At 50.5% G+C, this 13,963-nt stretch overlaps 1 protein-coding gene across 5 annotated transcripts in view; it reads left to right on the forward strand.

Annotated features, from left to right (window-relative positions):
- Positions 1-13,963, forward strand: part of LOC134160218 (ankyrin repeat and fibronectin type-III domain-containing protein 1-like) — a 182,054-nt gene that overhangs the window by 101,491 nt on the left and 66,600 nt on the right. For all 5 annotated transcript variants that reach the window (XM_062612016.1, XM_062612013.1, XM_062612015.1 and 2 more), the window contains one exon: positions 6,514-6,554. In XM_062612016.1, the coding sequence (XP_062468000.1) occupies positions 6,514-6,554 (41 nt within the window). The remainder of the gene's footprint in view (positions 1-6,513; positions 6,555-13,963) is intronic.

Genomic DNA, 13,963 nt, shown 5'->3' on the forward strand with positions numbered 1-13,963 from the left:
CTTGTCTTGGGAACTCAGCTCAGGGATGCTGGGGTGGGTGCTGAGGTCCTAGACAGTGACCATGCATGGATGGGAAGTTAGCAGCACAGGCCACTGTCGGCAGTGGCCCATTAGTTTGTTTTGCAGGATCCTGTTCTAGCATGGAAAATAGCTCATCCTCAGTTCTTATGTCTTGTGTTTGTGTGGGCATTGATTACTCTGGGAGTTACTGAGCCAGATTTTATTGGAATGACTTAAAAAGCTGCCACCTGCAAGCGGCTGCTTGTCCTTGGGGATTATTTTGGTGTAGTTCTAAATAATTGCATGAGGATCCTTCAGCCTTACTAATAACTTCGCTCTCCCAGGGACCCTGCCCAGAAAAGGATAAACTGAGATTATGCTTGGCAACATTTAGGAGAGGAAAAAGTACAACAGGATTGATGTCTGCTGGTGGGAATAAATAAATCATCAATACCTCTGCCTTAGCCCCTCCGTGAGCATCCGTGTTTCCAACCCCATGTCTGTTATCAACCTAGCTTGGCTGAAGTATGGAATTCAGAGCAGTCCTTTCCATCAGCTTCATCTTTTCTGTCTGCAGCATGTTGTGGTAATTCTTATCACGGACCAGCAAGTCCAGCTGTGGAGATGAGATGTCCTAGAGAAGCCTGCCTGTGGCTTATGTACGTTGTATAACTTGGGCTAGTTAAATAGATGAATTTAACAACTTACAAAATAGCTGACATAGTGCCTGAAATGTGAAATTAACAGAGTAACTTCAGGCACTCATGTTGGCCCAGCCTCTCACAGGTTTGCGAAGGCCAAAAATGTCTTTGACATTCAGTACAACACGTAGTGTGTTAACAAAGGTGCTTTGCAGGGCCAAAGGGAGCCGGGGCTGCATGTGTGTTCCTGTGGTCACCATGGCCTGGTGAGGAGGGTTGGGAAGGGCAGCACTGGGAATGCCACTGGGAAAATGAGAAGTCTTCCTGCTGCTCCCTCCACTGGTTTTGATGCACTGGACAAGCCTTAGCCCAGATGCAGCTGGGTGTTGCTCTACTAGTTTTGGAGGCTGCATTTTTACACCTCCTGGAAAGGTGCTTTTTGAGAACTGGGACATGGGTGCCTCTGGCTAATAAAGCCTCTCAGTCCATCTTGCACCAGATAAAAGTACTGGGGAAGCTGGTGTCCTGTTGCCCTCCCTTTCCTCCAGGGCATTTCTGAGGCGTTCCTGGGATGCTGCTCTTCTCTGCAAGCTCCACGGGCTCTGAGCATGTCAGGGAGAGGAGAGCATTTTCCACCACAGCAAGGGCAGCGCAAGCCTGGCTCAGGAAGAAATGTTTTACAAGGAGGGTGGTAAGGCACTGGCACAGGTTGCCCAGAGAGGTGGTGAATGCACCATCCCTGGAGACGTTCAAGGCCAGGCTGGAAGTGGTTCTGAGCAACCTGATCTAGATGAAGATGTCTCTGCTCACTGCAGGGGGGGGTTGGACTAGATAAAGCTTTTAAGGTTCCTTCCAACCCAGACCAGTCTGTGATTCTATGATTCTTGTGTGGGGAGGGGCAGAGGGTAGCTGTGGAATGACCTTGAGACAACACTTAACCATACTGGCAGGTAATCCTGCTTCTTGGCAGGCTGCACGGAGGAGCTGTGGGCTTGGCACCCACATTTCCTTCTGCCACTGCCTCTGCCTGGGAGGAAGGAGATTAAAGATGGTGCCTGGCTGAATCCGAAAGAGATGGCACTTGGAAGGCACACACTAGGGGTGAGCAAGGTGCTTGGGAACACCGCCAGGTTCTGAGGACATCATCTTGGACAGTGTCCTGGTGTCCCATCTCCCTCTCCTTGCCCCTGAATGCCAGAGGAATAGAGGTTGTTGCCTGGCAGGGTTTCAGTTGCTGCCATGCCCAGTTCCATGTGCAGGGTAGTGAGTATGCTCCTGCCCTTCCAAATGTCTCTGAGGTGCCCAGTCCCCACCGCCACTTGCCTCCATGTCTGGGCAGGAAAGAGTGGAGATGGGCGCAACCCTCGCTTGAAGTGTTTGTTTTAAAAAGAAAGACACGTGGATCAAAATTACTCTCTCCATTATTTCATTAAGGGATTTAAAATGTGCTTCCTAAATCCTGAGTCATCAATGAAATGAGCAAGTGAGGAGCAGCACAGTAGGTCCCGCCGGAGTGTGACTCACACTGCACTGGGGCTTGGGGCTTGCAGGGGACTCATGAACCAGGGGATGCTCTCTCCCATCCTCCCTCCTTCCCTCTCAGCAATGCCAAGAGTCTCCCTAGCATCCAGAGCAGCAGCAGGAGCTCTCTGGGAGCCCAGATCTATTCTGGGAGCTGAACACACACTCAGCCGTGCCTCTCTGGAGTCCCCTCCCATGCCCTGATACACAGGAGCCACCAGCAGACAATGCTCCTGTAGAAGCCTGTGGATCAGCCAACAGTGCAGGCATCTGTTTTATCATATACTTGTGTAGATTAAAGCCTCCAGATCCCATATCAGTTCCGGAGGAACTGGTCTTTCCTCCCAGAAATCAGAGGAAAATGCCAGGTTGCCTTTTGCTCATTCTGGGAAGCTTTCTGCCTCTTTTAGTCCTCAGGCACAGGCAGAAAAAGGAAAACCAGGCCCAGCTCCCTGAAAGCCAGTGACTGTCCCCTCTGTGCTGGTTTATCTAGCTGGCTTTGTGCAGGCCTTTTGAAGCCCTGCTCTATCTCTCCTGCTGGAGTTGGTTCCAACTCAGTTTAAGTTCAGTGCCAAGACATTTTCCCTGTGATCCAGGCTGTATGTTCCCTTTACCCGGCTCCTTTATGTCCTGTCCTTCCCTTGACTTCTCCATAATCCTGCTCTCCTGAGGATGCTACCTGATTCTGTGATACCCAGTGTGGTGAGACAGGAGTGGTGGCTGGTGGCACTGTCACAGCCCATGCTGCTGCCCCTGGGGAGATGCTTCAGCTGCTGCCCCTTTGTGCAGGCAGCTCCTGCCCAGAGCTACCCATCACCCTGGGTGCTTTCAGGTGAATACCCTCAATCCATCAGTGGAGACCAGCTCCCCTGCTTGGGAGGATCTTTCCAGGTGCTGCTCTGAGCTCTTGCAGTGCTCCTGGACAGTCATAGAATATAGAATCATAGAATAGTTATGGCTGTTGTGATGTTCCTGCCCTGGGCAAAATGCCTTGGGCATGTTTTTACTACAACTATATCCTGTAGTGAACTGCTGCACAAAGTCAGGCCAGCCCAAGGTGTCCCACGGTCTCCCTCTTCTCACCTTCTTCCTCCTGCCAATGGCTCTGCACTGCTTTACTTGCATTTATCAAAGTATTTGGTTTATCCTCTATGTGGTCTGTTAAGCTCGGTGGAAGGTCCCTGTCTGTGGCTGCTGTTGTGACACCACGTATGCTCACTTCTTCTTCATGAGGATCTCATTTAGAGGCATTCAAAAACGTGTTCTTGCCTTGGTCTTCCTGCTTGCCCTGACCACCTTCTCCTGCCCAGGTATCACCGCTAACAGCTTCCAGAAAGCTCTGCTCCATTTGTTGGTGATTCTTGTGGCCAAGTGCTTTCCTGCCACTCTCCTGGAGCTCTCTGGATCCACAGCCAACTTGGTTTTCATAGAATCCCAGAGCAGTTTGCATGGGAAGGGACCTTAAAGCTCATCCAGTCCCAACCCCCTGCCATGGGCAGGGACACCTTCCACTAGACCAGCTTGGTGCAAGAAATGCAACATGGTAGGATGGACCTGTGTAACTTCATCTGACTGCTGGGCATAGTCCCTTTCTCTTCTGGGAAGAGTAAGGAGGCAAAGGGCTGTGCAGGGGCAATATGGGGAAACTGAGGCATGAAGAGGGAAGAAATGGCTGAAGACCAGACCTTGGGGTGGTGGTAGAGCCAGGAGCTGATCCACAGCTCCTGGCCTTGCTGCAGGCCCAATTCCTTGGACACATTGCTGTGTCACACATCTGCTTTTCCTCCTCATGTGCTATTTTCTCAGAAAGCTTTAGTCAGCTATTTTGGCTATTCATTGCTGCATTGAGTCCCTGTTTCACTGGGGTGTTTTCCCCTCTCCGCAAAATTAATGCCTCTCTCTTTTATTCCAGATATATAAAACCTTCTCAGTTTTCTTTGACTGTTGAAAAATAATTGCTTGATAAACTTGAGACAGCCCCTTCTCTCAGCATACTTGTACAGCTCATCCTACTCATGGCTCATAGCCACGGTGCTTCCTGCAGGACCTTCTTTTTCCTGCAGGACTTTCTTTTTCTCCCAAGTTTCCAGGTGGTTTCCCATCATTATGGTTTGGCTTCAAATACCTGCACCTTCAGGAGGTTAACACTTGTGGCACCCATCACTGCTGCAGATTCTGTTGTCTCCTGGGCTGGGAATGCTGGTGATAGTGATAGTTACCCCAGTGCTTTAGAAAGGTAGAAGAGTCTCAATGTTGTTTTCTGCTGTTACTAGTTACCAGAAAGGTCAGGTGCTGTCTGGACCTTGCTATGGGGTTGATGGGACCATGGGCCTCAGCTGCGGGTGGGTGGAGGGTCTGACTTGGGGCATGCTGGTTTCCCACTTCTTGTTTCAATAGCACTGAGGAAGCTGTTTGCAAGTGGTTTCTCCTCAAGTATCATCAGTTCTCTGTGATCCCTGCTAACAGAGATAGCAGAAGGAGCTGGATTTGTCATGGCTTGTGAACCTTGTTGCAGCTTATCCATAGTTTGGGAACCAGCATCTTTGTTTTTAGGTGTCAGGTTTAAATAAGTAAGGAAATATCTCATGGGAATGCTGTGTCTGAGGAAGTGGAGGTGTTCTGCACATGCTGTGGGCTTGGAGGACAGGTGCTATTGCTCAAGGCATGTGCAGTTACTGCTGTGCTTGTTTCTCTGTTGCTTCAGGAATGCATGGAGTGGTTGAGGAGATCTGGGATTTCCTGGAGATCGCCCAGTCCAACCTCCTGCTCAAGGCAGCATCACTGCACTGGGTTCTCCTTGATGCCCGTGACCATGTGGACATGACCATGCCCAGCTGGGTTTTGAATGTTTCCAGCACCTCTCTGGACAGCCTGTGCTAGTGTTGGACCACCCCATACCAGTGTTTGGCCACTGATCCCATAGGGCTTTGTGGTGGCTTCTTGCTGCTGTCATGTCAGAGGCCGGGAAGCAGTGGGGAGAGCCAAAGGGTGCTTGTGTAGCGCATCCTGCTAGTGGTGGGGATTGCGCAGAGATTTTGCGACTCACATGGCAATTGGCAAGTGGGCAGATGAGATCTGCCCACCCCAAGGACTGCTCCTTGTACGCTCCCAGCTCTATCCCAGGATGGAGCTCTGGTGTGTGCCCATGAGATGTGTAAGAGGACAGTACATACCCAGACGAAGATACCCTGCACTGCGGGTTTGGCTGCAGCTTCCCCATGCTGGTGTCAACAAACACCTCCATGCTGTGGGAAGGGTCAGCCACCACCAAACCACGGTCCCATCTCACTGGCTTGGCCAGAGACGAGGGGATGTTGTGGCGACTGTGGATCACCACCAGCTTAAAAGCCGGGGCCCTCCTCTCCCTCCTCGCTTTTCAGTGCCAGGGTGGGAGCGCTGGGCTGCTTTGGAGAGCGCCGGGAGAATTCCGCTCCCCTCATTAGCATTCGGCCCCGCTGCTTTGGCGTTCAGGCTCGCCATTGCCTGGCAACCACGGAGCAAAACTACAACAGCAGCCCCAGAGTCCCATCGTGCTTCCTGCGAGCGTGCACTCACACCGGCACCCGCCTGGTGCCCGTGCAGGGACCGGGAGCGGAACCTTGACAAGTGCTGGGGCCAGCCCGTGATGCTGCCCATGGTCCCCCAGCACAGCACAGCACAGCACGAGGGTAAGGACCATCCCCAAGAGGAGGAGGAAGAGAGGGCTCTGACGGTGCAATGGCTTGCTGACACTCAGATCTGTGGTGTCGGTTGGTCTATCTCTACCTTCCTTGGTAGCGGGGGCCCGTCTGTGCTTGGCAAGCAGAACTGAGGTCTCAGGGCAGCCTCAGCCATGGGTGCCTCTGGGACACGGCATGTTGGGGTACAGACTTGGGTGCATGTGGGTGCCTGTAGCCCTGTCAGGCAGTAGGACAAGGCACAGCGATGGGTCCGTGCTCTCTGTGCGTGGCATTCACATACCCTCGTGTGCATCCAGAGAAGGGTCTGTGGCATACACGTACCTGGGTATGTGCCCAAAGCAGGCCTGTCACCCCTGGGTTCCCCAGGGGAGTCCCCTCCTAACATAAGGGGCCGTACTTCTGCAAGCAATGGGAGATGCAGACATGATGCATACATTGGGTTCAGACCTAATGCATCTCTACACCTCTGCTTTGACTCTTCATTTTTACATTCTTGGCTGCCTGGCCTCTGCCCACAGCATGTTCACTGGCTGGGGTCCTAACTGCCTGTCCAGCCAGCCCACACCACTGGGCAACCAAAAGCACATGCCTTCTCCTGTTCACCACATCTTCATCAATGATACTTGCTTGGCAAGAGTTAAAACAATACATCTGTCTTTTGTGTCTTGCAGAGCCTGGGGTCAGCAGACAAGAAAGACTTTTACCAGCCAAAGTAAGTGCCAGTAGCTGTGGTGAGTAATTGCATTGAAATTCCCGGTTGGTCTATATTCCCGAGCAGTTCTGTGGCTTGCTAAGATTAGACATTTCAATGTACAAGAACAGCTGCTGCAATTACACAAGTGAGGATAACAGTGGAAAGGCTGTCAATCATTTTGGGTTTCGGGCACATGCAAGTCATTTGGTCAGGTCAGAAGGAATCACGACAACTTGACTGAGTCTGAGGGACAGAGCTGGTGGCTGAGAGCAGGGGAAATGGAGGGGTAACCTTTCCCACCTCTGGCTCCCTCTGCTTCAGGTTTGCACAGCTGAGCTGCTTTGGAGAACTGAAGGGTTTCGTTCTCTGTCACAATGGGCTGATCTTGAAGCATGTGTCCTGCAGCCCATACTTTGGCATTGATGCCTGCCGTCTTCCATCTGTTGTGTTTTGTAAAGCACAGTGAGCAGCAGGGGTGAGAGGACAGGAAGTGGTTTTCTGGAGCCACCATATTCATGAACATGAACAAAGGACCTGCAAATCACCCCACTAACATAAGCAGTTGGTTACTTAGTGCGTCCCTTGTCCATGGCTCTGAGCTGCAACAGTCCATAAGCGAGAGCATGAGTATGGGGCACTTACAGCTGTCAACCTCTGGGACCTGTATTAAGATGCAAGCAGAGCATTGCAGTAGCAGGCCAGTTGTGTTGTTCCACCCAGTGTGGAACAACCAGTGTGTCTCTTTGCAGGAAGTATATGTCCCATACCGCCGTTATTTGGATAGTGGCAAACTATGAAAAGCCATGCTGAGGTTTGGCTCTGGCGGCTGTGTGTGTGTGAGTTGCATGTGAGACTTTGTGTCGATCCTGCTCTGTTAGGGAAGTGAACATCTTCATGTTATCACTTTTTTTCTTCTGAAAAAAAAACATCATAGATTGTTTTGAATTTGCAGACAGTGCTTTGATGTGCACCCTTGTCAAAGGAGTGTGTTTCTGGAAGATTCAGAAGGAATTGGGCTGAGGAGATATCTCCTCCAGAACTCACTGTCCTTCTGCACTTGGTCTTCCTTTGCTTCTCTCCCAAACACTCCTGCAGAGCTGCTGCCCAGTGGTGCCTGAGCACACAGCGAATCACTGTAGTTCGAGTCACTCTTCGTGTCTCTGATACATTTGGAGTCATGTCAAAGGCTGGAAATGTCATGAAGCATGTTATGGAGCCGCCTGCTCGCTGTCTTGGTGTGCAAGTGCTTGGTGCATTCAGGTTCTTCAGTTACCTGCTGGTTCCTTTTCCTTTATTCCACCAGAAGTTTCCTAGGTGTGTACTAAAAAGTCTGACTTTGGGGAGCTCCTCTGTGGCTCATCCGAAGGCTGTGCTGATCGCTGGCTTCCCAAAGCTGTTGGCAGCTAAAGACTACTGGAAGTACAGCCAGAGCCATTTCCCACCTGTTTAATCTCACCTGGCTTTCTGGGAGATCAGAGGCATATTCCAGGAGGCTATGAAGTAATCGTGGATGCAACAACAAAATGAACAAACATTTGTTAAAGGACTTATAACCATGTTTTTGTGACCTTTGACAATAGTCTTCCAAGATCTTGGTGCTTCTTGCTGTGATGCTAGAGTGTGTGTTCTGACAAGGAGGCTCAAGGGATCAAAGCATCTCTCGTGTCCCTATTCCAGATGAAGCTTTTTGAGGCTTTAAGTAAGAGCTTTGAAGGAAATATGTAAGTAGCTCCTACTCTTTTGTTTTTCTGGGGTGGTTTTGGTGCTCGTAGCATCAATTATAGTGCTACTTCTATAGCTCATCTTACCAGAGAAATGAAGGGTGTTTCTCTACCTTCAGTGGGAGAATATGGGCTTCCATTGTGGAGCTGTTGAGGGTAGAAGGTCTTGTAGATACAGGTTGCCTTATTAGTGTTGACCTGTTTGTCTGTGCCATGACACTACAGGACCCCTATGATTTGTCCAAGCAGTTTGTGATACCAGCTGTGACTTGACTAATCATATATTACAGTGTTCCTCAGTGGCTCTTTTGGGGTTGTGACTGGCAGAGTTTGTGGCTGTGATGCTGCCTGGTACCACTACCCTATCCAGCCCAGCTTTCCGATCCACCAGCGGAGGCTGGCACCATTGCTGCTGCAGGCACACCTGCTTCCACTGCTGCAGCCCCTCTTTACGGCTGGGCCAAGCACCTTAGGGAGTCCCTCAGCCTCTGTCAGGACTGGAGCTTGGTCTTCCTCAGCAGAGAAAGATCCCTGGCAGCTGCCAGAGGCCTGGTGGACTTCAGAGAGCTTGGGACAAGTCTAGTAGTGAATGGCTGGTCCTGTAGACCCTGTGTGCCAGACCACATTGGCTGTACCTCTGCTTTTCCTCTTCTGTGCTTCAGAGGCAGGAGTTCGCCCTGCCCATCAAACCCCTGCACTGCAGGAGTGGGGTTGGAACATCCCTGCTCTCAGGCTGGTGTGTTTGGGCTCTCACAGCAAACACAGTTTGTAGAAGAAGGAAAAGGAAATACACACATGCCAGAAATCTGCGCTGTGGGGTTTATCATCACTTAACCTAGGAATGAATCTTGCTCTGTTCTTGCCATGTTCAGAAGCTTTCCTCCTCCTCACTGGACATCAGGTACTCCATTATCTGAGTTTCTTTGTGTCACCTTGAGTGACTACTTTCCTTCCTTTGTTGCCTCTTCCCTTCAGAAATGGAAAGGCTGTCATTATGTTCCCTTGCCCTAGAGTTGCCATTGGTCTATCTCAGCCAGCAGCAGGGTGTTTCCTAAGTGCCTGGAAAAGTCTAGTACTCATCAAGGATATGGAGAGGTGTCTACTGTCATGCACCAGCCTTTCATGGCCTTTACCGAGGCTCTTCCCTTCTGCCCAGAACATCCAAGAGGTTTTAAGGTACAGATGCACATTACATCACTGGAGAACTGAATGGACTAGAGATCGTCTTGGAAAGAACAGGCCCCCAAATAGCTCCTGTAGCTGAAACACCTGAGAGAGGAGCCTGAGAATGGCCATGAGTCCATCAGCAAGCCAACACCGGCACAGGCTTTCCCACCTGCATTAGCTCCTTCAGCTGTCTCATGTGGACAAGTACAGATGCCTTTCTGTGTTTCCAAAGCAGGTTGTTCAGATGTCAGAATAGAACAACAGGCCCACTGCGTCTGGGATCTGGCCCATATTTATAGGGACCAGGGAAGAAACACCTCTTGGGCTGAGATCAGCCCTGAGCTGCTTACTCCTTTGTCATGCCAAGTTTGGAATGCAGCTGTAATGTTAGAATATCCAGGCTTGTAGAGGTCCTTCCCTGTTTCTCACGGAGGTCCTTGAGTGCTTTGTCAAGACAGTCTCCTGAGCAAGGACCTGCTGGCTGGAGACCCAGGGACTCCAGGCTCAGAGACAAGAATAGGCCCTCCTGGGGCAGATGCTTTTGCTTAATAACTCTCCTGCCATGGCTGGTTGGAAGACTTCAGGAGCTGAAGTCTGGTGTGTTTGCTGATTTCCCCTGGCATATATTTGCTCTTTAGTGTCAGACACTAACTGGGACTCAGTTTCTAAAAAACCCAGAAAGAAATGTTGGTGATAATACCAACCATCAAACCCTTAGCAAATGTAGACTGGAATATCTGGGTTTAATTAAAGTGTCACTGATTTGCTGCAGACGCTGCTGGTGCTCCCTCCTCATGCTGTCTCCTCTGCTGAGAGCAGTGCTCATCAGTCAAGAGAGTTGTCACTGAGGAGCAGTTAATATTTGCTAGGCACTAGAGGTGTCAAGAGAGACACTTCTGTAGTGACACAAAATGCTCTCCACTGATCTGCTTCTTCAGTCCCTTGGGATATGTGGCTATACTGAAGAGACCTGATGTCTCCAAGCCCATTCCTGCTCCAGCAGATTCCCACAGCCCTTCCATACAGGCACCTCTGTGGCTTTGTCTCCATTCCAGATTAAAGACTGCTGCTCACCTTCTGTTCTTAAGCCTCAGATGTATAAACACACAAGGAGCCTTTGAAACCACCTTACACAAAGCAGCAGCTCGTGTTTGTTTTGCCTTGTAGTCTTTGTTACGTCAAGATGTCTCTGCAGTTAATTCATTGTCAACATGCTTTTAAAGCAGAACATTTCATCTCTCAGACTAAAACCTTTCCATGTCAGCATTTAGATGAAAGTGAGCGTTTTGCTGCTGGATCATTATCTTGTAAAACCACAGTGTTTTAAAGGATCTAGAAATCGGTATTTACGTCTTGGAAGTATTAAAGGCCATCATAATAAGCTAGATGTGTTCCTAAGCCGGGTGTTCATTTCATTGCCTCCTTAACTCAGACTTAATTGTTATAGTAATGATGATAATAACACATTTATGCTACATGATATGACTCCTTTGGTAATGGCTGAGAGTCATTCAGCTGGGGTGTTCTTCACGTAGCTCAGGTTCCCTTGCAAAGTGCCAAGCAGTGGGAGGAGGACACACAGAGAAAGCAGGGAGTAAGAGATGGTGCAGATGAGACAAGGGGAACGGTGGCAAAGGAGAAGCAATGCCGAGGCTGCCCTTCTGTAGTGAAGCCATGGGGTACTCAACACTGAAAGAAACTGCCCCAAAAATGCCTTCGCAGGGTTGGATGATGCTTCTCCCAGCTTCAGTTGTAGGAGAGGATGAAGTGCTATCCCCAGCATCTCTGGTGGCAGTGGGAGGGCAGAGCAGTGGGGTGGAAGAGGTGTTCGGCTCTGTGGGGTAGGTGCCCCTCAGAAAGGTGCAGGTTGGCAACTGAAGGGGAGTGGAACCCTCTAGAAGGGACCATGAGCATAGGCTCCAAGCTTCCAACCCCGAACCCTGGCTGAGGAAGTTTTCTGGGGAGTCGGGGTGTTAACTCAACATGCGATGGAGCTAAGTAAAGAAGATTATGATGCTGGCTGGGGCTAGCAGCTGGGACTGGGCCACTGAAACTTTACTGCAAGCTTAGAACATATTTCCTCTGGGGGAAATGGATTCAGAGCCTGAGGTCCAGGCAGGTGGAGGGGCTTTAAGCCTGTCCGAGTGCTGGCAAAGGAAGGGAATCCTGGAAAGGTACTTTGGTGAAATGTCCTGGTTCATCAAATGCCAGTCCACAGGTGGAGAGCAGAGCTGGTTCTAGCAGAAATGGGTCATGCTGTGGCAGGGAGTTGTATTGGACATTTGCAGTGGGTGCAAGAGACTGGCTGGTGATCCAGCCTCTGAACAGTTGTGCAGCTTTCCTTCTGGCCTTTAGGAGGTGTCCCCTGCTCTGTGGTGTGCTAATCTTTTAAGCTAGAGGTGGTCCAGTCTCTCCCAGTAGCCTTCAGCCCAAAAGGGCTTCTGGAGACCTGGCTGATCTGGGCAGGGGTCCTGCTGAAGACCACTGGGTTTTGTGGAGTATGGATGAATCCAAATCTTACTTGTTTCCTTTTTTACTGCTGGTTGTGTCAGAGTGCTCACCCTGGACCCCTACATGTCCTGGGGCTGGTGGTGCTCCACACCCAGATTTATGGGGATGGAGATGGCACCAGGACCCTCTATAAGACAAGTTAAATATCTTGGCCTGAGGGAGGTCATAAGGAACCACTTGGTTTCAGCAGTCCCTTGAGTCCAGGGGACAGGAGAAGGAGTTGCTGGTGCTGGTGGAACCCATGCTGCCCTGCTCTGGGTGCCCACTCTTGCTCTCCAGCTGGGAACAGCCCTCCCAGACCTGGAGGTAAAACAAAGTTTTAGTTTTCATTGTTTCTGTGCAGCTTTTAATGTGTTAAGTGAGGTTGCATGTAGGCTCTCACTGTGCAGGTTGTCATAGAAACTTGAAGGGCTTTTTTCTCCTATCCCCCCCCTGCCCTTTTCTTACAACCAAAGCAGAGTTGGGTTCCCCCCCATCCCCTGTAATTTCAGTTCCAGTACAATTGAAAACCTGCCTGGCCCTGATTCCCTGTCCCTGGCACTGCCACATAAGGACTTGGTGTCTTTATGTCATTCTTCCTTCTGTCCCAACTGAAAGGTGCATGTTCCTGCAAACCAGGCAGGTTTTCAGTTGGGTGTGCTTCTGTTCCCATGAAGAACATCCCACTGAGATTGGGGCTGATCCTCAGCCCATCTCCTATGGTGCCTCATGGTAGGAGAAGATCTCCTCGCTCACCATGAGGTTCCTCTCCTTGCTGCTTCTTCTGAACCAATGGAACTGTGCATGGCCACTTGGTGACAGTTGCTGGTCCTTTGGTGAAGACACTGAAATGGGATCTGCCTGCTCCAGTGGCCTGAGCCCAGGGCTGCCTTCCCTTCTTGTAGGATGGGAGAACAACACTGCCAGCTCAGACCTGAGCCCGGCACAGAAGCCTATGCACCAGCTGCAGCCCTTTCACATTCACTCTGCTCCGCATTAATAATGAAAAGGGAATCGAGCGTGGGAAGATGGGCATTTTTTAACACAATAACCAAGGCTGCATTCTCCCTTGAGCGAGAGAGTAATGTGTTTGCTGCAGTGAGTCAACACGGAGATGCTTTTAACATGGGAGGTAATGCTTCCACCCACAGCAGCCATTGGTTCCACAGCTGGGTGCCAAGAGGGAGAAGTGAGTTGAGGTGTTCCCCAAGGTGCTCAGGCAGCACTTTTTTTCTGTTTTTTCTCCAAGAGCTGTGAGAGATCCTTTCCCACACACTTTGTTCCTGGCATGAGGCTTGACAGGGACTCCTCACAGGTGGTTGAACTTCTAGCTGTGTTCAGTTCTGGGCCCCTAACTACAAGAGAGGCATTTTGGTGCTGGAGTGGGTCCAGAAAAGGGCAATGGAGCTGGTGAAGGGTCTGAAGCCCAAGTGTGATGAGGAATGGCTGAGGGACCTGGGGGGTTTAGTCTAGAGTAGAGAAGGCTCAGGGGGGACCTTATCGCTCTCTACAGCTACCTGAAAGGAGGATGGAGCCAGGAGGTGGCAATCGGTCTCTTCTCCCAAAGAAGAAATGATAGGACAAGAGGAAATGGTCTCAAGTTGTGCCAGGGGAGGTTTAGACTGAATATTAGGAACAATTCCTTCCCTGAAGGGTGCTCAGGCATTGGAACAGGCTGCCCAGGGTAGCAGTGGTGGAGCCGCCGTCCCTGGAAGTGTTCACAAACTGTGTAGATGAGGCCCTTAGTGACATGGTTTAGTGCTGGGGAACGGTTGGGCCTGATGATCTTAAAGGTCTTTTCCAACCTCACTGATTCTATGATTCTGTGATTCTATGATTCTAGCTCTGAACCTCGCCTTCGTGAGCCGGCACCTGTCTTTGCTGCTCGGTGCCTCCCTGCTCCTCAGCGCTCCAAAGCCAGTGCTATCCTGTGAGTCACCCCTCTTCATCATAATGCATGCCAGGGGTTATCCTCAGAGCTCCAGTTATCCGCTGGGATTCATTTGTATGGGATTTAGGTGTGAAAGGGTCTGGGATCACGCCTCTTGG

Source organism: Pezoporus occidentalis, unplaced genomic scaffold, assembly GCF_034315485.1.
Source record: "Pezoporus occidentalis ecotype Australia unplaced genomic scaffold, CSIRO_AGI_Poc_V1 ctg158, whole genome shotgun sequence".
Lineage (NCBI taxonomy): Eukaryota > Metazoa > Chordata > Aves > Psittaciformes > Psittacidae > Pezoporus > Pezoporus occidentalis.